The following is a 21,605-nucleotide window of genomic DNA, read 5'->3' as shown; positions in this document are numbered from 1 at the left end:
TTTTTTTTTATATATATTTGGGCACTTGTGTCAGCTTTTATGTTCCAGACTGATTTCTCCAGAAGCAAACTACCTCGCCAGGGGGAGAGGTTTACCACGTGTCCTGTCAGTGGTTGGACACGTTGTCAGTGACATTTTCTTGATACCAGGGTCTCAAAGTTCCCACTGTGCTTGTCCTGTTGTCCTAGAGTAAATTCCAGTCCTCAGTCATTCCATTTCCAGGGCAAAGGTTTCTAGGACATTGGCATCCCCTAAAGGTTGGTTTCCTCTTACTGAATCAGTTGTCTACTCCCTTGAGTTGCCCTTGCTTAGGGGCCTGGCCCATGTCTCCTTTCAGAGTCCCCTTGCAAAGTTGTGCCTCCGTAAAGCACACACCAACGGGAGTAATTAGACTTAAGTATACAATGTATGGAGATCCCAAGATAAAAAGCATTCGAGGTGCCCGGTATTATGAGAGCAAACATGGCCTGGGCCAACACGCACTACTCAGAGGTTAGATACACAGTGTGTAAGACTTAAAGATAAAATAAGCACTTGTTTTTATCAGAGCACAAGGGCTCGTTTCGTTTTCCTCATTCATTAACAATATTTTTTTTAAACTTTTTTCCTGTGTGTTAGGTAAACACTAGAAGACCCCATCCGGACCCACATTTACAATATTAATTCTTTTTACTTCTCAGCAAAACAAAATGCCCAGGATCATAAACCTTCTGAGAAATAGCTCTTTGCTCAAAAGGCATTTGGGACCATTAGGAGAGAAACAAAGCCCCAAACCACTTCCCTTCACAGACTTCCCTCCTGCTCCCCATTAATTTATTGTACCCATTTCTGATCCATTGGACTTTGGCTTCATAACTTACTGAAGCCAAAGTTTAGCCTGAATCCCAGAGCTTGCAGACCTGTCTGGGGAGGGGGGAGAGCAGTCTGGGAGTCCCAGTCCCTGTAATGTCATTTTTACAGTTCACAGATGAGGACAGACTTCTGTCCCAGAAGCTCCAGGTCTGCTGTAGGTTCAGCTGGCCCAGGCGGACCTGAACCCACCCCCACTACTCCTCTCGTGACTCCTCTCACAGTTTCTCCAGAAGACACAAAACTTTCAAACAGTCTCTCTGGCTTCCTTTCCCCTTGTAGCCAACCACAGGTAAAGCTGCACCCCGAATTAGTTCAGGACTCGGCTCCTATGCATGCATCTGGGAAGAATCACCTGCAGGGCTCCCTGGAGGTCAACCAGCCTGGCAGTGGTGTGTACGGTTTTAAATTTCAGTGCTGTGACATACAACTTGGGGGTGTGGAACCTGTGTCACAGACCCAAGCACCCTCAGAAGACTGCGCCCCTTGGAGCCTGAGACCAGTAGACCATGCTCTTGTTCTCGAAGATCGTCCATCAGAGTTTGTGGCCACTGCTGTAAGTCCTCCGAGCCAGGCAGACAGCAGTCAGTGATGAAACCGGGGCAGGCAACAGAGCTTAATGAAATTTTTATTTTGAAAATATGGCAAGAGTCTAAGGCACTTCAAACATTTAAATACATATACAGGACCCAAGTAAATGCCGCGGCACGGTAGCAATACACGGAGAACTACACTCTGCCTCCCTAGACGCAAATCTGGAACCCAGTCCTCTAACCCAATTCAAACCTTTGTCACCAGACACAGACACGGTTGGGCAGTTGCTTAAACCGTTACGTTACACGTAGCTCTTTATGACTGTACTGTGGAATATAAAAGCTGAAAATACTGTTGTCGATTTCATATAGAAGTCTTTTATATAAAAAAAGGCGTATAATACATCCACCTAGATAAACCAACTGAAAATATTTCTTGTAAGTTTAAATGGTTTGAGAGTTCCGCTCTTCTATTGTTAATCGGGAAATTATCAGCCTGGGGGTGCCAAGCTGCTGCTGCTCAAAGTCCTCTCCCTCAAGGTTCTTATTTTAAAAGACAAAAGAGAAGTGGACAGAAGCACCCTGGAGTGGGATACTGGAAGGGCTTCTCAATGGCCCCACATTTAGTAAGTATTTGTGGAAAACTCCAAAGCTACAATGTCATGGAGAATCTGACATATGCTTGCATGGTAGAGACAGCCTGGCCAGGCGGGACCACCATTTCCTACCACTGCAAGTAACGGAACCAGTTCAGCAGCCACAGAACTGGGGCCAAGTCCTCTAAGAGCAGAGGGCCAGAGAGGTGGCCTGCACCTAGCTTGGCCATTTCCTGGCAGGACTCTGCCTTTCCTGCAAAAGCATCAGCCTTCAGCTTGTTCCTTTACTCTTCTGTTTGCTGGTCAGCCTGGCATGGTCCGTATACATTCAGTATCTGTCACCCCGACAGGAATAACTAGCAGCTTCACGGTGGTACACAGGGCTGTGTTACATAATCAGTCAAAGGAACCTCGGTGAGTGGGACCAGGAGAGGTCTTTCTTCCAAGCCTCGGGGTGCTCTAGAGACCAGGAAAGAGGGGAAAAGGAGGTTAATGAGTGACTTCAGGCAGATGTGCTCCCCCGGATGTGGGTTCATCACAGCTGACAACCATCTGTGTGCTGGAGCCAGGCGCTCTCTTCCTGAGAACGCAGGACAGATGTCCACCCTCTGCAGGCATGGCTCTAAAGCTAGCCAGGCTAAGCAGGGATTGTCCAGCTGTCCTAGGAAGTCAGCCTCCCACTTGGAATAAATTCTGAGATGATGAACAGCCTGCTGATGGCTTTAGGAACACAGTGATACGTAGCCACGAGCTCAACCTGTGCTGTTTGGATCATTATACTTAGAATTTGCTCCTTGTGAGAGCTGCTATCTCCCAGGGATGGCTGAGGCCCAGCCTTGAGGTAGAAATCATGGGGTAGAAATGATGAAGATTTAAAAAACTCCCATATTCAGAATCAACATAAGACCCCTGTGGCCTGTTCATTCTCCCGGGAAGGGGCCTCCAAGCCTGTGGATTCCATCCTATTTGTACATGCCAAATGCCTGCTACTGACCGGAGACTGGGCTTTCGAGAAGTTGAGGTGGGCATACAGAAGCACAGCAATGTCCTTGTGTCCTGCTTCCAAAGCTATGGAGAGAGCGGTGCTGCCGTCCTAAAGAGGTAATGAAAGCAACAGGCCACGTTGAGTCTCTCAAATCTCCATCAGCCAGAAGGCCACAAGCTGATAAAAGTCCCCCAAATCTAGCCTTCTGTTCCGCACTTCAGGCAGAGTTTCTGGATCTTACCCGTTGGGTCGTGAGTGTGGAGGTGAGCGAGACTTGCCTCTGTCTATAAGAAGCCAAGGAGAATCATTTGTTCTCTTTGGCTTTGCTGACCAGTGCTGGCACAGGGGTGTGTATGTACACCAAGGTCCTTAAAACCTGAAGGCTGTCCACACAGAACTCATATCCAATTGTCCCCACCGGCAGAGGGAGTAGTAAGAACAGGAGGGGCAGAAACCATCGTCTTTTCTTAGAATCGCAAACAGCCAGGTAAGAGCTAGGCTGCGTGTGGACTGGTCTAGCCAGTTGCAAACACCTCAGCCTTCCTCTGGACAAGGAAGCTGTGGTCTTGTAGCCTACAGCACCTCTGCTGACCCCTGGAGGTCACATCCACACGTAACACTCTAACCCTGGAGGTTTGCCTGCAAATGTATCTTCTGGAAATACCAGGGGGAGACACTACCGTATGGGAGAGAAGCATGTTTTGGGAAGGTTTCATTTTATTAAATTTATTAAATTGCGGAGTTTAAAATGGATATGAAGCAATTAAAAGCAAAGAATGGCACAGCTTATTTCCTGTCTGGTTTGAAGTAAGGACTCTCCTTTGGTCACAGCGACAGGAAATGATCCCCATGTGGGTTGAATATTAGCATCCTGCCCTCCCACACTGCGAATCCAGAGAGCAGCTTCTCTTCCGGAGGTCAGGTGAATGTTGTCCTACTTGTGTAGGTATAAGGAAGTGGGCAATTAGTTGGGGTAGCCAGGATTTCTGCAGGTCCCCATCATACTACAGGGCCATCGTACGAGTCGACACGCTTTCAGAGAGAAAACAGTTGAGCAATACCTTAAAACACATGCAACAGAGACTATAGTAGGGGGAAAGTAAGCTGTGAACCCACGCTCCCTGATGGTCCCTGAAAAATTGTGAATTGGAATTGTGATGTCCCTGGAGGTGGGAGGGGGTGACCCTTCTACCTGGTGTTGACCTCCCCTGCTTTTTTTCTTTTTTTTTTTTTTTTTTAGTTCTTTTTTTCGGAGCTGGGGACCGAACCCAGGGCCTTGCGCTTCCTAGGTAAGCGCTCTACCACTGAGCTAAATCCCCAGCCCCCCTGCTTTTTTTCTTGTGGACGTGAGCCCAGTGGGATCTGAAGTTTATGGCAAAGGAGGATATTTCCCCTAATGTTATGGTGTTTTGAAACGAAGGATGCTCAAGCTTGAACCAGTGTTTGGCAGAGATAAACTTTCCAAGTGAGAACTAGTCTGGCCTGACCTCTATGACCCAGCATCTCTTCCACAGCTCACAAATGCCGGTCCAAAGCTTTTGGCCCATGAGCACAGTCACTGTGGCCTGCGTGCTCATGCCTTTCAGAATGTTCTCATGCAAGGTTTATCTTGGAATAGGACAGACTGGGAGGGAGCTCAGTGAGAAGGTTAGTTTGATGACGATAGAAACAGACCAAGCAGGAGTGGGAGAATGTGCTCAGAATGGCCAAAGAACTCGTGGACTTCCTGGCTTACGCGTCACAGATTATTCACACTGATGAACCATTCATTCCAGATCACCCATGACATTGTTAAGTGTTCCTTCCGTCGAAAGGAGAAAACCCAAGCGTCTACACACGAGACTACACACACCCTGCCCTGGTGAGTTCGATTTCATAGGAGTGCTGGGTTTCACCTTCTTCCTTTCACGAACTCCAGGGTGAGGTCCATTTATTTATTTTTGCTTTTGGCTAATGCAGTGTCAGGCTATATATACACGGTGAGCGCTGCTGATCTGGGCTATGAAGGGAAGAGGCCTGGATGCCAACACAGTCCACAGGGAACAGGAAAGAGGGGCCCACACCCGCTCCTGGCTGGAGGCCCAGTGGTACTCACATTGTCCTCCAGGTGGCCACTGCAGCCTGGCTGGGCCAGCAGCAGCTTCACGATCTCCACATGCCCATGTTCGCTGGCACACATCAGGGCAGTAGAACCCTCGTCATCCTGGATGTTGACGTCAGCCCCACAGGCCAGTAGGCCCTTCACCATGTCTATCCGCCCATGACTGACGGCCAGCATGAGGGCTGTCTGTCCTGCCTATAAGAGAAACGATGGCTAGAGTCAGAAGTACAGATCAGGCAGAAGGCTGAGTGGGATAGACGATACACAAAGGCACTAGCGCTGTGAGCTAAGGACGAGCACACAGGAAGGAGTCAGGTTTTCATCTGAACTCTGGGGGAGAGCTCAGTAAAGCAAGGCGGACAGCTCCAAATAGATTTAAGGTAAAATTGTGAGCACATTTAGGCCTAGAGCTCGGACATGAAGCCATGACAGCAAGATGCTTGGAGTGAGTAGGCAATGAGTATATGATAAAGGCCCTGTACAGGTAGGGACCCTTGTGTGCAACCATGTTTTTAGTTTCCCTGCAAGCTTCCCAAGAGGCCAGGCAGAGCAGGGAGAGATTTGCAGCACGGGACTGAGCCCACGTGTCACCTGCATGCTGGTCGATGCGCGGACTATAGCTGTCAGTGTGCCACCAGCAAAATGTCCCATCAACCTTGTCATATGAGACACTGGCCAGGTAGTGACAGTGAGTGTGGCAAGCAAGGCACTAACCTGACTGGCCTTGGCATTCACATCTCCACAGCTGAAGAGTTCTTCTACGACCTGCATGTCCTTCTCTGCCTCCACGGCTGCGAGGGCTGCCAGCATGATGGGCGTGTACCCTGCCTTGTTCTGATGATCTACGTTACACACGTCTACAAGAAAGAAATCCCTTTAGGGAGGGCCATTGGGAACCATCAGTGTTCACCGGAGGTGGGATGTTTACAAGAGACACATGGGAAAAAAGTGCTCTGAAAACCAACTCAAAGGGAAACCAACAGTTTAATGCCCCATCTCAGCAGTACTGGCAGCAGCAGAAAAGACAGTAAGTTACCACAGGGCGCCCTGCTTGTGATGTGGTGATTAGGGCGGGGTAGCCTGGTGGTGTATGAGGAGGTTCTCAGTGAACTTGCTCTGAAGCATAAGCGCCCAATGAGGGATCTAGACAGGCACATGTTCAGAAACTCAACCACATGGTTTCTAACCCTAGGGCTTGTGATGTAAGATCAATATTAATGCTACAAGTCCTCAAAGAAACTGCCAAGGACCACCAGACCCCATGGGCTAGGTCTCTTCTGTTCTTTAATTCTCGAGAAGCTTTCCAGGGCTTTACTGACATGCCGGGATGAAGAGTAATAGAAAGTAGCTTTAGATAAGCAAGTTCCAAGTTAAACACTTCAGATGAGACAAGACAAAAACTCAGCTTGGGATCCCATTGCACTGCATATGACACAATGGGATGTCCAGAAGGACCCATGTGCAGAAGGACCTATGTGCAAAAAGCGAAGGCTGTGTGGTGGCAAAGTGGGTATACACATATACCCAAGGTCCTCAGGATCTGAGCTCCTCCGCCCTTCAGTGCTGAAGCCCCAGAGTTACACTTTATGGAGTCAAACATTTACTCAAAGTAGCAAGCAATAAAATGAAGTAAATGGAGTAAGTGGTTAACTGAGACCATCTCACAGCGGAATCAAGTCTGCCAAGACAGCCATTCTAGAGTTCTGAGGGCAGAGAAGACACCATTTCAAGAGCAGTTCTGAAATCTTGTTCTGAGCGTCCCCGGGTTTACGCCATGTCTCTATTTTAACGGTATCCAGAGCTGTTTACAGTCTGGAGGGAAGGAGGCCTGTAACTGCTTTTCCGTCATCAGATGGAAGGAGTTATCCCCTAACATGGGCACTGAAAGACTATGCTGCCCTGGGAGGCCGCTCAGTGGCAGTGCTTGTCCAGCACGCAGAAGGCTGTGGTTCCAACACCCACACCCTTATCCCCCAGAAAAGGGAATCCAGCAACTGAGAATAGTTTCAAATGATATGTGTGCTTGGATTGTTTTTCTTCTGTACTAGCAACTCCAAGACGGAGGGACACATATCAGGCGACTAGTAAAGGACAGTGGGCCATTTCTCCATCATCTTCTCACGAGACTGAATTACTGTAGATTCTGTGTTAGCTGCACGTTAGAAACACTGTTCTGATGATGAAGGTGACTTGGGGGCTGTCCCACTTGAGTGCATTGTTGAGGGCTCCCTTTCTCAAGGGGCCCCTTCTGACCTGCTCTCTCACCTCGTGGATAATGTGACCCACCACTGCATTCTGGGGTGGCACGATCCCCCGGCTGTCATTAACAAGGTTCAGCGGTAACGGGAGACAATGCCTCTCATTTCTGTGACGCTTCAGGAGACATGTAGTTGGGCAGGGACGGTGATGACTCTATTGTGGCTTTACTAGTCCCTGTCCTAACATTCTCACATCTGTACAGCCACATAGTGGCCAGTGTGCAAGGACAAACAGAGTGGTCACAGACACAAAAACTGTGACTCTGAGTCTGTGAGCAGCACTCTGCCTCCGAGACAACCCAGCCAAGCCTGCGTGATTCACTGAGGAACAAGTGTGAGTCACGGCTATTAGCAGGGGTACACCCCATTCGAAGACAGCTGACCTGCATCGAGAATATCTCCACAACCTTTCTTCAAAATAGATCCGGATTCTGCTTCCTTATGGCACAGGTTTGGTGAACCTCAAGCCTCCCATCCATGACTCAAGGACAACATTCTTGCCATGTCACGTGGAGAAGCAATGAGAAGACTTTAGGATGGCCAAAGAACTACGGTATGGGTCAACTGGCTTCATGAAGACAAGTCACAACATGAGCGCTCTCAGGGGAACAACTGGGCAGCCTCTGTACCTGCATCCAGAAGCAGCTTGACGATCTGGAAGTTGGAGTGGGACACGCTGTAGTGGAGGGCGGTGTTCCCGTTGCCGTCCGCCATGTTGATGATGTACCGGAGCACGTCCGGGGAGACAGCCTCGAACGCGGCGATGTAGTCACCCACCATGGCTGGCACAGCGGACTTCTGACTGGACACTCGGAACCACTCATGCTGGAGGGTGTTCAGACAGATCCTCTGCCAAAACGCCAAGTTGCTGTTAGTTCTATTTATAGCTCTCTCTTGAGTGCAACCGAAAGCCCAAGCAACCAGGCCTTTTATAGTCAAAGTGTGAGCTCTCAGCATCTGCTCTCAAGAGCTGGTGCAACCCAGCGCCCCCCAGAGCAGATTCAAACAACAAACTTGAACTCCTCTTCGGGTTTGAAACCATCCTGTCCACACTGCGGCCACTAAGAAAGAGGTCGCAACAACGTGCAAGTGGGTTTAGAGCCAGACCCTGGAGGTTCAATTCTGGACTCTATTACTTATGAACGAATGATCCTGAGGCTCTCCTTATTCTGTATCTTAGTTTCCATGTCTTAAAAACAAAACAACAACAAAACCCCTCGTTTTTATAGCATCCATAATGAGGCTAACACTTAGGCCAGCCTCTGCTTCTGAGCTGTTTGTTGTTTACTGAACCAGCAGGTCTTTCTAGTGATTGTTCGCCGGAATTAGGGAGACATCAGCACATCTTCAACTGTGTTGCTTCCTGACCCAGACTGACTAACTCCAACTCTTCTGTGCCATCAGCCTGGGCGTTGAGACTGACCTAGGCTACTACATAGCAAGTTCCAGGCCACCGTGAGCTATGGTGTGAGGTGCTCTCTCATGGAGCAAACTGGGACAATCTAAGTCTAGCACCAGTCGTCTGGCATGGTGGCTGCTACTCTAGAGATATTGGAATATTTTTATATATTGTTTATTGTGTGTAGGCAAGTACACGCACGTTACAAGCATGTGTGGAGGTCAGAGGACAACTTGAAGATGTTGGTAGTTTTCTGCCACACTATGGGTCCTCGGGATCGAACTCAGGTTGTCGGGTTAACAGCAAGCATCTTTACTCATTCCACTGAGCCATCTTGTAGGCCCTGAAAACACCGTCTCTCAGGGCCTCAGATACTAGGGCTGGGTTTGGCTAGTGAGGTCTCATGGGCACATGTCCCTGCGTACTTGTTTGCCCTCAAATCTGTGACAGCCACTTCCAGCTTTTAACAGACCGTGCCGGGGCCACAGTATTCCAGCTACGTTTCTAGGATTAGACAACTCCCAAGGCCTCGTTTTGTTTTCAAAGCTCTGTGGTCTCGAGAGCCTTGTAAGTCGCCTGAGGAGCAGCAACGGACTCAGGTGATTCGGCCTCGAATGAACTGAACCTGGTGACACACAAAGACTCAGATCCAGGCCACTATCAAATGAGGGCAAGAAGCCACATTTTCACAGTGCCCTGAAGATGGGAGCTACCAATCAGAGGCCTGGTCAGATCAAGCAGCTGCAAGACCCAGTTGTCAGCACGGGAGTGAATCATCCGACGGCACAGCAGATTAGCCACTGCCCTAGCAGCACCTCCACGTCCTGAGCTGTGCTATTCCTGACCAGTCAGACAGCCACAACCTCCACACTACCTGCCACTGAATTTACCCAGCTGTGAAATGACAGTGCAGTTATTTCTCCCGTTTAAAAATAGTGGCCATCGGCATTCCACGGCAGAACCTAATATATACTTCCCTGATGGAAGGGAACGCTTGACCTCAGCCCAGATGAGTTTCTTCTAAAAACTACGCTTACTTTTAAGAAAGTTCGGGGATGCTGCTCTTTGGGTCGGAAGGTTCTGTGGAATGAGGCAGAACACAGGGAGAGAAGATTGCCTGCAATTAGCCTTCTCCTTCTTCCTGCCAAGTATGCGCCTCCCAGATGGCTCCACCACAAGAGAAGTACAGGGTAGGTAAAGGATAGTGGACGCTGGGCCTCAGGGAAACGGTATGTCCCCTGAGCTGGGCAGTACCAGCTCATCCTGCCAGCTACGCTAGAAATGAATGGCTCTGGGGGAAGCATGCACAACAGCTCAGGGGCGGGCTGCCATGTTCCTGCCCATGCTGCATGTTCCTGCCCATGCTGCACCGGGGTGATGCTGGGAAGCCTGGGAACTGTTCCTGTCACGCAGACTTACCATATCTTTGCTGGCCAAAGCTTTGGGATCATTTATGTTATATTTCAATAAGCTGCAGGCAGACAGCATCTTTTCACTTAATTCATACCTAAAGGGGAAGAAGAAAAAAAAAAAAAACCCCACAAAACTCAGGATATGCCATAGAATAGAAGTGATTTTTATCTCAGAGCCCACAAACAGTTAATAGGTCAGGGCCATGAGGCAGCCTAGGCAGGTCATGAGGATTGGAACTGTCTTGGCGGTTGGCACTACCACACAAAGCCAGCACCTAGGCAATGAAGGTCTTTGCATAAGTGTAACTTCCAGATACGTCGGTTTGGCCTTTATGACGTTACAAAATAACATTTGGAAAATCTTATTCCTTTTAGTGTTAAGTGCTTAAAAATACTGTCTTGGCCAGGTGTGATGACGTACGCCTCGGATCTGAGTACTTGGGAGGCAAATGGATCTCTGTGAGTTTGAGGCCAGTGTGGTCATGTATACATAGTGATTTTCATTGTAGCTAAGACTACACAGTAAGACCTTGTTTCCAAATATGTATATGTATATGTGTGTTTACATATATATGTGCATATATATATATATATATATATATATAATATTTTACTCTTAAGGAGCTTAAAGAGGTCTACATTACTATATTTCTGTTATGGTGAACTCATTCATATCTAGTTTGTTCAACACATATATGACATTATAACTATCTCAATAAAGCTGTTTGAAACTCAGAGGAAACATCAAACCCTCCGCAAACACTTACCTTGTGTTGACAGTGAGCTTCCCTTTGACAAACGTAACGGAATAAATGCTCGCTGAAATGTTCTGATTTATGCGTCACAGAATGAAAACCCATGCTGACGTCCATCTTTCCTCATTTTATAAGTGGTAAGTCCGCCCTTACTAATGCTGCTTCAAACTCACCCTGTTCCTAAGGTGCCTGTTTCAGCCAACCAGAGCGTGTGAGATTACCTATAACGGCCCCACATCTACTGTTGCGTCTGTGTTCCTCATCACTACATCACCTTTCTAGTTAATGACTTTCGGTTGAGACTAAACCCCTTTTCCTCACATGCACAATGGTCCTGCGATAACAAGTCTGACATTTGTGTCAAGATAAAATCTGAAATCTTAAAACAGAGCACTGGTCATCAGATAGGTCAACTATGTCTTTGTATACAAGGTGATGTGTTGGAACAATGGATGCTGTAGTGGACAGCAGTTCCAGATGCCAGACTAGACAGCAAAGAGTTACCAAAGTTCAGCGAACAGACTAGCGACTGAGCCATTCCTGTCACTGTGCTGAGAGATCCGAAAGACGCCATACCTTGCACTTATATTCACTGGTACCTTGACCAGATGTGCATGCTTCTGAGACACAGATAAGACTAAACACACACATAGTTGCAAACTACCTGAACCAGTTACTTCTACTGCCAAGCACGCCACGCATGGGAGGAATCAGGGAGGGGAGGGGAATGTACCACACCTCTCTCTGATTTCCTCCTTCTCAGGTTCACATTCTGGAACCTGCACTTCATCTTCCACCCTGGCAGACTGGAAACCTTCAATATTAACTGCGTGGCGCCCTTCCGCCATTCCCCGAGTGTCGTGGTCCTCCTCCTCCTCTTCCTCCTCCTCCTCTTCCTCGGGAGGATACCCATTGGTGTCACACTCGTCATCTGACTCGGAAGAAGAGCTTCCACCCGAGCTGGAATCATCACTTGAAGTTGTCTCATACCTAGGTGGCAATTGGGATTTCAGGAGATGCACGGTGTCCCCATAAAGACCCAGCGACAGATGTTCCTGAGAAGGGGAAGCTCTGGCCTGACCCCAGACACCTTGCCAGTGGTTTAGAGCCTGCACTTAGAAACTCAAAGTAAGGTCTATTTGAAGGCCTGGCAAGTTCACAATGGGCTTTGGCTTCAGAGAGATAATTCCTAGTTGGAGACTGGTATTGTATACCATTTGTTAAAAAAAAAAAAAAACAAAGAGCCTTGACACCACCAGGTCAGAATAAATGGAGAGGAAAGTGACTTTATAGAACCAGATCTCAGTTGCTCTGCATTCTTCTATTTGGCCCATCCATTCTCCCACTGTCAAAGTGAACAGATTATGTAAGTAACCAATAGTTCCTTTGAAATCCTCTGTACCACATTGCTCAATAAAACTGAAGATTTGTAAAAACATGCACCGTCATGTTAAATCTCCCTTGGTAGCCTCTTTGCTATAAATACCCAACGTTGTGCTGTTGCTTTCTCATTGAGTAATCAACTAATTGCTTTGCTCCCACTGGAGGAGGGCAAACAGGCTCTACCACCTGGGTCAGTAACCAGTAGGCATTCTCTGTAGAAAGCCAGGAACCAGAGCTATGGCCAGGTCACTCTTCAGTTGAAACGTCCCACAGTCTTGCTCCTGAACACGGAGAGCTAAGTTAAGAGCAATCCATTCTGGAGAAGTGGATGACCATCACTGGGCCCTGGACCAATGCTGCCAGCCTCTTCCTGTCCCCTCCTGTATTCTAACATAGCACCACGATCCAAATGGGAGAAGCAACCCTGATGGTTTTTTGCTGAAGATGTGTTTTGTTTTGTTTTTTTTCCAGGTCAGAGGTAGGGAGATGTCACTTTCCCAGCTTCAATGGGTATCCTTGAAAGAGGGACACATCCTTAAGGAGAGCAAAAGGAGAGAAGAGAAGCCCAGATGCGCCTTTCTGAGGAGAGAATCTTCTATCATCAAGATGTGGCAGCATCCCAGAAGAGGCACCCTGACAGTGACTTAAGGAGGCAAAGGAGAAAGCGTCTTTGCACCCCAACACCCCAGCTTGCCTTACCCGCCGTTAACACCAATGAACTGAAGATTCTTTTTGGCTCCGTTCGAATCTTTATTCCCATCGCTTTTCTTCATGATGGATTTCAGTGTGTTTTCATTATTTGGACATACTGTTAAAAAAAAAAAAAGTAAGTCAGAGTGGTAAAGTGAAGCGATTCGTGTAAATCATACAAGTTAAATGAGCAGGCACTCTTTGCTCATGGTTGTGAATGCAGATCTTAGTGTGGCTGTGTGAGAAACTTCCAGAAAACCTATTGGGAGAGTGTGTGCAAACAGAAAACAATCCATCATTCTATTAATAACATTCCTTTAGATGGGGGGCAGGAGAAGGGGGAGAATCCATCAGTGTGCCCAGACATTACAAACCCAGTGATAAGGAACATTGCTACCAGGCTGTAATGTTTATAAAGTGATGTCATGTCTCATTTCACCCCTCCTTAGGCACCGAGGTAGGGATCCTGGTGTGCTTTCTCCTCAGCTAAGATAACCTAGGGGGCAGAACACGCGTGCTAGCATGTGAAGGAGAGGAAGGCTGTTTGCGTAGTGCACAATCTGCAGCCAAGATGTCACAGCTTGCTTTCTGTTAAGAATACTTTATAAAGGCCTAGCTGCCCCCCTCCCCCGCAAAAAATTATATGACCTTTCTTCCTCTTCTGGGTCAACATGTACCCTTCCGGGTCAACACATAAACCATCAGCTGGTATGCTGGCAGTGCTCCCTAGAACCCCAGCACCAAATTGCAGGTGGACTTACCATAGAGACCGGTGGCTATCTGGTCATCTGTCAGGTTCACCGGGGGCAGAGTATTTCCCTGTGTGAGGAACTGCTCACAGCCCCGCTTGCCTTCTGTTGTCTCTGTCTCCACCTCAGGCTGGGATGTTTGTACATTTACTAGTCCTCCCGACCGAAGGCCTCCACACTTACAGGTACATTCCAAGTGATTTCCTGTTGAGAAGGAAGAGTATAGCACATAGGGTTAGGTCCCCACAGCACAGACTTAAAGAGTCATGTTGTTAAGAAAAAAGTTTTCATTAGGCTGGAGAGGTGGTTGGGCTAAGAGCACTGGCTGCTCTTCCAGACGACCCGAGTTCAATTCTCAGCACCCAAATGGCAGCTCACAACTGTCTGTAACTTCAGTTTCAGGGGAACCGTCACCCTCACACATACACGCAGCCAAAACAACAATGCACATAAAGTTTTTTTTTAAGTAAATTACTTTAAATTATTTAAAAAAACAAAACAAAACCCCAAGCCAATTCTCTCAACCCACTGTCTTCTCTCGTGACCTCTTGTGCTTTCTTTTTAATAAATCACACTACTCATTTTTATAGACTCCAACCACCAAGGCCTTCGATGGTTGTTAAGTGTTGCCCTTGCCCACACAAGGTTGACCTGCCAAGGCTTGTTGTCTGAGCCACGTGGCATCTCCCTCTTGCACTGCAGTTCCCTTCTGGCACCCGGGTGCAGAGCCACGTTCCCACCCATCTCCAATACCATCAAGACTTTAGCTGAAACACATCCTGGTACAGTCTACAGAGCAAGCTACCAGGGAAGCATGGGAGGAAACGGTACCCATTGCCTAGAGAACACATGGACCCAACATGCCCTGGCACCAGCTCGATTTCCAACCTCATCCCCTGACTCCTGTGGCCTTCATGGGGAATGGTCCTAAGATTGGGATCTCTCACTTCCCAACAGCAATTCTACCCTTCTCTACATGGCCATTCCCTTCTCCCCATGGCCACACTCTCTTCCCCTCCCTCCTCAACTGACTGTAACTTTCCTTCCTCACTGCAGCTGTCGGTCACACTAGGGTCTCTAATACAAGGACAGGGTGAATTTTAGAAATACTTTCCTGGCGGCTTTCTTCATGTGTTTACTAAATTACTTCTCCACATGTAAAACACTTCGTGGTTGTTCACTGGCCAAAGCAGACAAATTTGCTTAAAATTATATTTGTAATTTAATGTAGCACAGAATTCTCAATCTGACCGACACTGAAATGATGTTGACAACAGAGGATTATAATAGAAAGCAAATTAATTGCAAATCACGTGTGTGTGTCTGTTTGAGACAAGGTCTTACTGTAGAGCCTTCGATGGCCCGGGACTCGCTACATAGGTCAAATTGTCCTCAAACTTGCAGAGATCCTGCCCACCTCTGCATCCATTATGTGCGGCTAAATATAACAATATATATGTCTCTGCTCAGCAGCCTGCCGCTTTGCTACTTTTCACTGTTAGTTCTACCCATGCTCTTTCCGAGGTGTAGACTAAGCCCAGTTTCTTTTAATTCTGTTTTTCTAGGATTCCGTTTCAAGAAGCCCTCTTTTCTCTGTCATTACCCAGTAGCATTATTCCCAGCTCTTGTGCACTTCCTCCCCAGGAAGAACAGGCTCCTTGAAGCCCTTCTTGTTATGTCTCTATCTGGGGCCCTCTGCAGGGCTCGGAACAGCGCTGGACATCAGATTTCTTTTGGTGTTTGTGCAATTCCCCTGGAAAGCAGAGTTATTGCCTGAGGCCAACAGGCAAGGCAAGGTCAGCAGGCATTAAACTAGTTCTTGTTGGTCAGGTCAGGGAGAGCTGCTACTTGTATTGCTGGAAAATCTGTCCTAGGTGGTGTTCCAACTGGCTGGTCTTGAATGACCCGGACATGATTCCCCAAGCTTAATAAGGCCCTCTCTGTAGGCACGGGCATCATATGGAAAAATACCTGTCCTGGCATGAAGCTCTGAAAAGGACCGACATGAGCAAGAAAGAGAAGTGGAGCGGGCGGGACATGCAAAAACCAGAGCGGCCAACGAAGTCCACTGAAGTGATCTTAACCCGGGCCATGCTTAGAAACCATGTAGATGGAGAGGTAGGAACTTTTAAAAGTACAGGTAAGAGCTCCTATGTGCTGCTGGGCCCAGGAAGAATCATAATCATCGCCGCCACCGCCACCGCCACCACCACCACCACCACCACCACCACCACCACCACCACCAGCACCACCAGCACCACCAGCACCACCAGCACCACCAGCACCACCACCACCATCACCAGCACCAGCACCAGCACCACCACCAGCACCACCACCACCACCACCACCACCACCACCACCACCACCACCACCTTGAAACAGGGTCTCACTATGTAGCCCTTGCTGACTTGGAAATTGCTGTGAAGATGTAGCTTGGCCTCAGAAAACTGCCCGCCTCTGCCTCTTAAGTGCTTGTTTTAAAGTCGTGTGCCACCGTGCCCGGTGTATCTTTTAACCTTTCTCCGTGATTTTGCTCTGCAGCCCGAATTGAGAACTATTAAACTAAGATTAGACACAACTCCAACTGGACTGTTGAAAAAATAAGAGTTCATACCTCCTCAGTCTCCACTTATTAACTCGGCTATGTATGGATTCTTAGAAATAACAGGCAAGCCTGGACCACTATTAGTAGAAGTCTATAGCAAACATTACATGTTACCCAAATATTACTGAAACAGAAGAGTGGCAATTATAAATCCTGCCCCTCCACTGAACTCTGGCCCTATAGCCCAGATGCTCCACATACCCAGTGGGTGGCATAACTAGGAAAATGCCTGAAGGAGGAATGGGGAACTGCGAGATGGCTTTTATCATTAACTCATTTAAAATAGCTATCGATATCAACAAAACATGAGTGACAGAAATCTTAAGTGTTCTGGGAAACAAAACACATTCATTCATTGCATTAATTCTAATTCTAAAATGTGCTAAACTCGGGGTTTAATATGTAGACAATCTCAATATCTAAGGCAAACTATATTGTAAACTAAGTAACTCAAAATGAAAACTTTATATTTTATAGTATTCTCAACTTCAGGAACATTGGAAACAAAGTATTAAATTAAAAAGAAATTCCATGAAAACTAGGGCCAGGACAGTTTTACAAGCCTCCTTCTCTCTAATCCCTTATGATAGTTCTTCCCGGCTTTTGAGATTTTATTCAAAAGATATTTGAAAGTTTTGTTCACAGACAACTATACTATTCTGGCAAGCGATTTTATTTATTTATTTACTTTTGGTTATTCAAAACAGGGTTTCTGGCTGTTCTAAAACTTACTCTGTAGAGCAGGCTGGCCTCAAATTCACATAGATCCACCTGCCTCTACTTTCTGAGTGCTGGGACTAAAGGTATGCGCCACCATGCCTGGCTGCAAATCCATATTTCTATTTTTTTTTTCTCAGAGCTGGGGACCGAACCAAGGGCCTTGCGCTTGCTAGGCAAGCGCTCTACCACTGAGCTAAATCCCCAACCCCTCTATTTTTTTTAATAGCTGATTTTTGAGAGCTCAGCTCTGAACAGCATGGCAGGCTAAGTAGCTGAGCTGCAGTGCCTACGTCTTAGCATTCAGATTGGATTTTAAAGACCATTTAAGTGTCCCTGTTGAAAAGGAGTAGAATCATAATTCCTGATTCACGGTGGAGGCCATCCAAGCCTTTAAGTGTTTTCCCAGAGAATGACTCTTCACCTACTAGGGAGCCGATGGGCACAAGCAGAGACCTGACACTCTGGGTCCACCCTGGTTTAAGGAAGAGGCAATGGAAATGCTATTTTTGGCAGATGTCCTTTTTGGGAGAAAGTGTGTGGCTTGGAAGGAGGAGCAGGACCTCTGGTCTTGGAATTCTGCTTCCAATGGAGGCATGTAGTCAGAAACATAGTTACTTCCAACCAAGGAGTCCTGGAGCCCCCGTGACCAGTCAGAGCAGTAGTTCCTAGCCCTGTTGTGGTATTTCCCTGAGAATAGTTTAAAAGGCTGCTAAAGTGAGCATCCACTCAGAAATGCTAGAAGAGTGGATTAAGAATCAAACTCTCTTTCATCACAAACCCCACCCACAGTTAATTATATACCCTCCCATGACTTGACCCAGAAATCCCGGCCTGACAGGCTGTGTTAACTAAACCTGGGTTAAAATGTGCCCTGGACATGCTCCTCCCAGAGAAGCTAAGGTCCTCTTCCCCTCCCCAGACCCTGGATGCCTTGACTACAGCTGAACCCTGACCACTTAATGCTTGCCTAACATTTATCTCCGTGGGTGAGCATTCACATTTCTGCCAGGCATATCTTGGCTTCCCAAACGGAGGGAAAGTTTTCCATGGCACATCTGTGTATCTTCTTGTTGCAGAGCCACACTTTGTGTACCGCTGACATTTAGTGTCCAGCTACGGATCAACATGAATGCATACGGACAGAAGTACGGACTATAGACATTTTTACTGAAGTGACGCTCCAGTTCAAGAAAAGACAGCGACAGCTTTCCGTGTTGCATGCAGCTACATCCGCCGTTCCTGTGGACATCATGAATTCAAGCCAGTTGTGTTTCTTGAAAACTACCAACCGCCAGCCCTTAGCCTGACACCAACCATAGGCTCCAAGCTTCAGTCAGAGAACAGCGTCAGAGTAAGCCAGCACCTTTTCCCAGAACACTTTTTGCAGTTCACTCACAACCGTTTAGGAAGATCAGTTCAAGAGAGGAGGATTTTCAAGTAAGCAACAGCTCAAGGGCAAGGAGAAGGCAGCGTTAAATCTTTAAATCTTTAAAGAGCTTTCTGTCATAGCTGAAGGTCTTTTCATTAACAAAGCATTAACAAGTAAATGATCATTAACAAACAATCAAATGGCCTGGGGCTACAATTTCGATCTTGCAAGGGGGCAGTTATCACTTAAAAAGTAAAGAAAAACCCTGAAAACAAAGGCTTATTTTTATTTGATGTGCATGACCTTTGCTTACACGTATGCGTACGCACCATGCACATGCCAGGTGTGGAGGCAGAAGAGGATGTGGGTCCCCTGGCATTGGAGTGACAGTTGGTTATGAGCCATCATGTGGGTGCTGGGAAGTGAACTTGGGTCCTCTACAACAGAGGACCACTGAATCATCTCTCTCTAGTCCTGTTTTGGTTGTGAGCTGAAGCCTTTAATTGTAGAACCATCTGTCTAGCTCAACTAGCTTTAAAAAAAAAAAAGCCCCACTTTTTACTTCCGCCTTGCCTGGACCTCAACTCTATAAACCAAGGTATCTCAAACTCAGAGACCACTTGTCTCAGCTCCCCGAGTAATGGGATTAAAGACGTGAGCCCAGTAGAACGAAATGCCCAGCAGAAATAATTTTTCTTTTCCGAGACAGGGTCTTATATACACTAGGCTAGCACATCATTCCTTACATAGCTAAACTCCTGACCCTCTTGGACATCTGTCAAAAGTTGAGTCTTTACTCATAGAGTACAGAAAAATGTAGGCAGCGAGGGCTCATCACACCTGGTTCAGTTATTAATTTTGAGGGTAGGAAAAAATTATGCACTTAAAAAAGAAAGTCAATGCATAAGAATATTCACAAAGTCACGGGCAGGCTCCGGATTAAGCTCTGATCACAGGACTGGGGCTGCAGCTCTGTGGCAGAAAGCGTTCCTAGCAAGGACGAGGCTTCGTCTTAAGCATAGCTACAAACAACACTTTGCTTTAAGCCTGTTTATCCCAATGCGCCCCTAAATCTGGGGGCAGGTAATGGGTGGTAGCAGATAATACATGTTTACATATATTCAGAGGAAGGGACTCAGCTGCAGTGAATGGCTAGCCTTTTACATACAGCTACTGTCATAGGAAAATTCTGCTGGGAGGGAACCTGGGAGAAGAAGTCTTCTCATTTGACAGACACAGGACTCAGCAGAGACAAATACAAACTTCTAGGACAGCCAGAACCAGTCGATTCTCCCAGCCTAGCAGAGCCTCCCTACCTGCCCCTGCCCTCAGGCCATTTAACTACTGCTGGGTTCCAGGAACACTTATTTTGATGTTCTTGTAGCATTTTAAAAAGCAGTATAAAAAGGAAAAACAGCTACTAAGTGCTTTAAGACAAGAAGCAAAGCGCCAGCTAATTAGAAACAGGATTCTGTAACAGTTTCATTTCCCACTCTTGCTTTGGTTAGACTTCCTCCTACAAACTTGCACAGCTGAGAGAGAAGGTCTTGAAGTTCATAAACTTATAAAACAAACCCAAGAAAAACTAAGAATTCGAGCATGGAGGCTCCTTTCAGTGGTATAGACTCATTTTCCAAAAACCATGTGGCAGGCAGTTAAGCTCTGTTTGTATTTGTGCAGTGATAACTGGATATTTTTAGGGCATTTGTAACTCTGAGTCATTTGTCTAGAATTTTCTTCCCCTTTCAAGAAAGAAAAAAGGAAAGGAAGGAAGGAAGAAAAAGAACCCCACTCTTTAAATCAATATAATCTAACTGTTGTAAAAGAAAAAAAAAAACTTACTTCTTCAGATTTTTTGGCAACAACAGGGATTTCCTTCCTCTTAGCCAGGCCTGGTGGACACCTGGACTTGGGAAGGCTGAGCCAGGAGGATCATCAGGCCCGCCTGATCCACATAGTGAGGGTTTGTCAGAGGAGCAGGGAGTGAACTTATGTCCTCTGACCATTGTAACTGTGCCAGGGAAGCAATACCTCTAATCAGTACCGATTTCTGCTGTGTCACAAGCCACAACACACTGTCCCTCAAATCCTGGGAGAATGCTTATGGCCACGTAGGTGAGAAAATACACAGGGGAATAGCATGATTCGGAAGTGACTTTTTGTTAGAAAAAGATAGCATGTTTCTAAAACACAAGCCACATATCCACACTCTTGTACATGGCCAACACACGCGGAGCGTTACTAGAGAACATAATGGTTCATGTCTTTCTAAAGGGCTAACTTACACACTCCCAATGCGATTTTAACCAGAACGACGAAAATAACAGTTTGCAGCCAGGCAGTGGTGGCACACACCTTTGCCTGAAGCACTTGGGAGGCAGAGGCAGGCAGATCTCTGTGAGTTCTAGGCCAGTCTGGTCTACAGAGCCAGTTCTAGGACAGCCAGGGCCACATGGAGAAACCCTGTCTCAGGTGGGTGAGTGGGGGTGGGGGGGCGGCAGCAATAGATTGCAAGCGGACAAGTAATTCCTTTATTAAACCCTTAACTCTAGAAAGAATAAACTTACAGATAGGGTATAAGACACTTTGTATTGAGGCTTATTACTGATTTGAATGACCACGTCCTGACAGTTTACCACCAGGGTCCAGCAAGATGAGAAGGAGCACTTTTGCTCGGAGGACCTAGCACATGAACATTTATAATTCCCGGTCCAGGGGATCTGATGTCCTCTTCTGACCTTTGCAGGAACGGCATAACACTCATAACAACATTCAGGCAAAACACTCACATACAAAACTTAAACAACAACAACATTCACAAAGGTTGCTCACACACATTTTGCTTGGCAACTTTTCTGAACAAGCCCACGTCTGGAAGAGTGAGGACAGCAGTGGCTGCAGCTTTCGTTTAGCGCCTGTGCACCAAGCAGCAGACTGCGCCATGCTTCCTCTTACAGCCCGACTCTTCATTACAACCACACGAAGGCAGGAGGACAACTGTTTGCAGACAGACTCTGACTCAGACGCCCTGGTGACTACTTGATACCCAGAGGCCTGGCCGACCCTACTGGCGTTGCTTTTAAGGATAAGCTTGTATCGCTTTTTTTGTTTTGTTTTAAGGATAAGCTTGTATCGCTTTTTCGTTTTGTTTTAAGGATAAGCTTGCATCAGTGAATACCTTTTAGCAATGATATGTATTCT

General features: G+C 46.9%; 1 protein-coding gene across 1 annotated transcript in view; it reads right to left on the bottom strand.

Moving 5' to 3' along the window:
- Positions 1-1,462: 1,462 nt before the first annotated feature.
- Kank1 (KN motif and ankyrin repeat domains 1) overlaps positions 1,463-21,605 on the bottom strand; it is a 119,115-nt gene continuing 98,972 nt past the window's right edge. The window contains exons 5-13 of the mRNA NM_001037197.2: positions 13,723-13,914; positions 12,971-13,079; positions 11,627-11,878; positions 10,141-10,228; positions 7,952-8,171; positions 5,779-5,921; positions 5,059-5,259; positions 2,973-3,071; positions 1,463-2,437 (exon numbers count right to left, since the gene is read on the bottom strand). Coding sequence (NP_001032274.2) covers positions 2,375-2,437; positions 2,973-3,071; positions 5,059-5,259; positions 5,779-5,921; positions 7,952-8,171; positions 10,141-10,228; positions 11,627-11,878; positions 12,971-13,079; positions 13,723-13,914 — 1,367 coding nt within the window. The 3' untranslated portion in view covers positions 1,463-2,374. The remainder of the gene's footprint in view (positions 2,438-2,972; positions 3,072-5,058; positions 5,260-5,778; positions 5,922-7,951; positions 8,172-10,140; positions 10,229-11,626; positions 11,879-12,970; positions 13,080-13,722; positions 13,915-21,605) is intronic.

The sequence above is a fragment of the Rattus norvegicus genome, chromosome 1 (genome assembly GCF_036323735.1).
Source record: "Rattus norvegicus strain BN/NHsdMcwi chromosome 1, GRCr8, whole genome shotgun sequence".
In the NCBI taxonomy this organism is placed as follows: Eukaryota; Metazoa; Chordata; class Mammalia; order Rodentia; family Muridae; genus Rattus; species Rattus norvegicus.
Note: the sequence above shows the minus strand (reverse complement) of the source record. Positions and strands in the feature narration are given on the sequence as shown.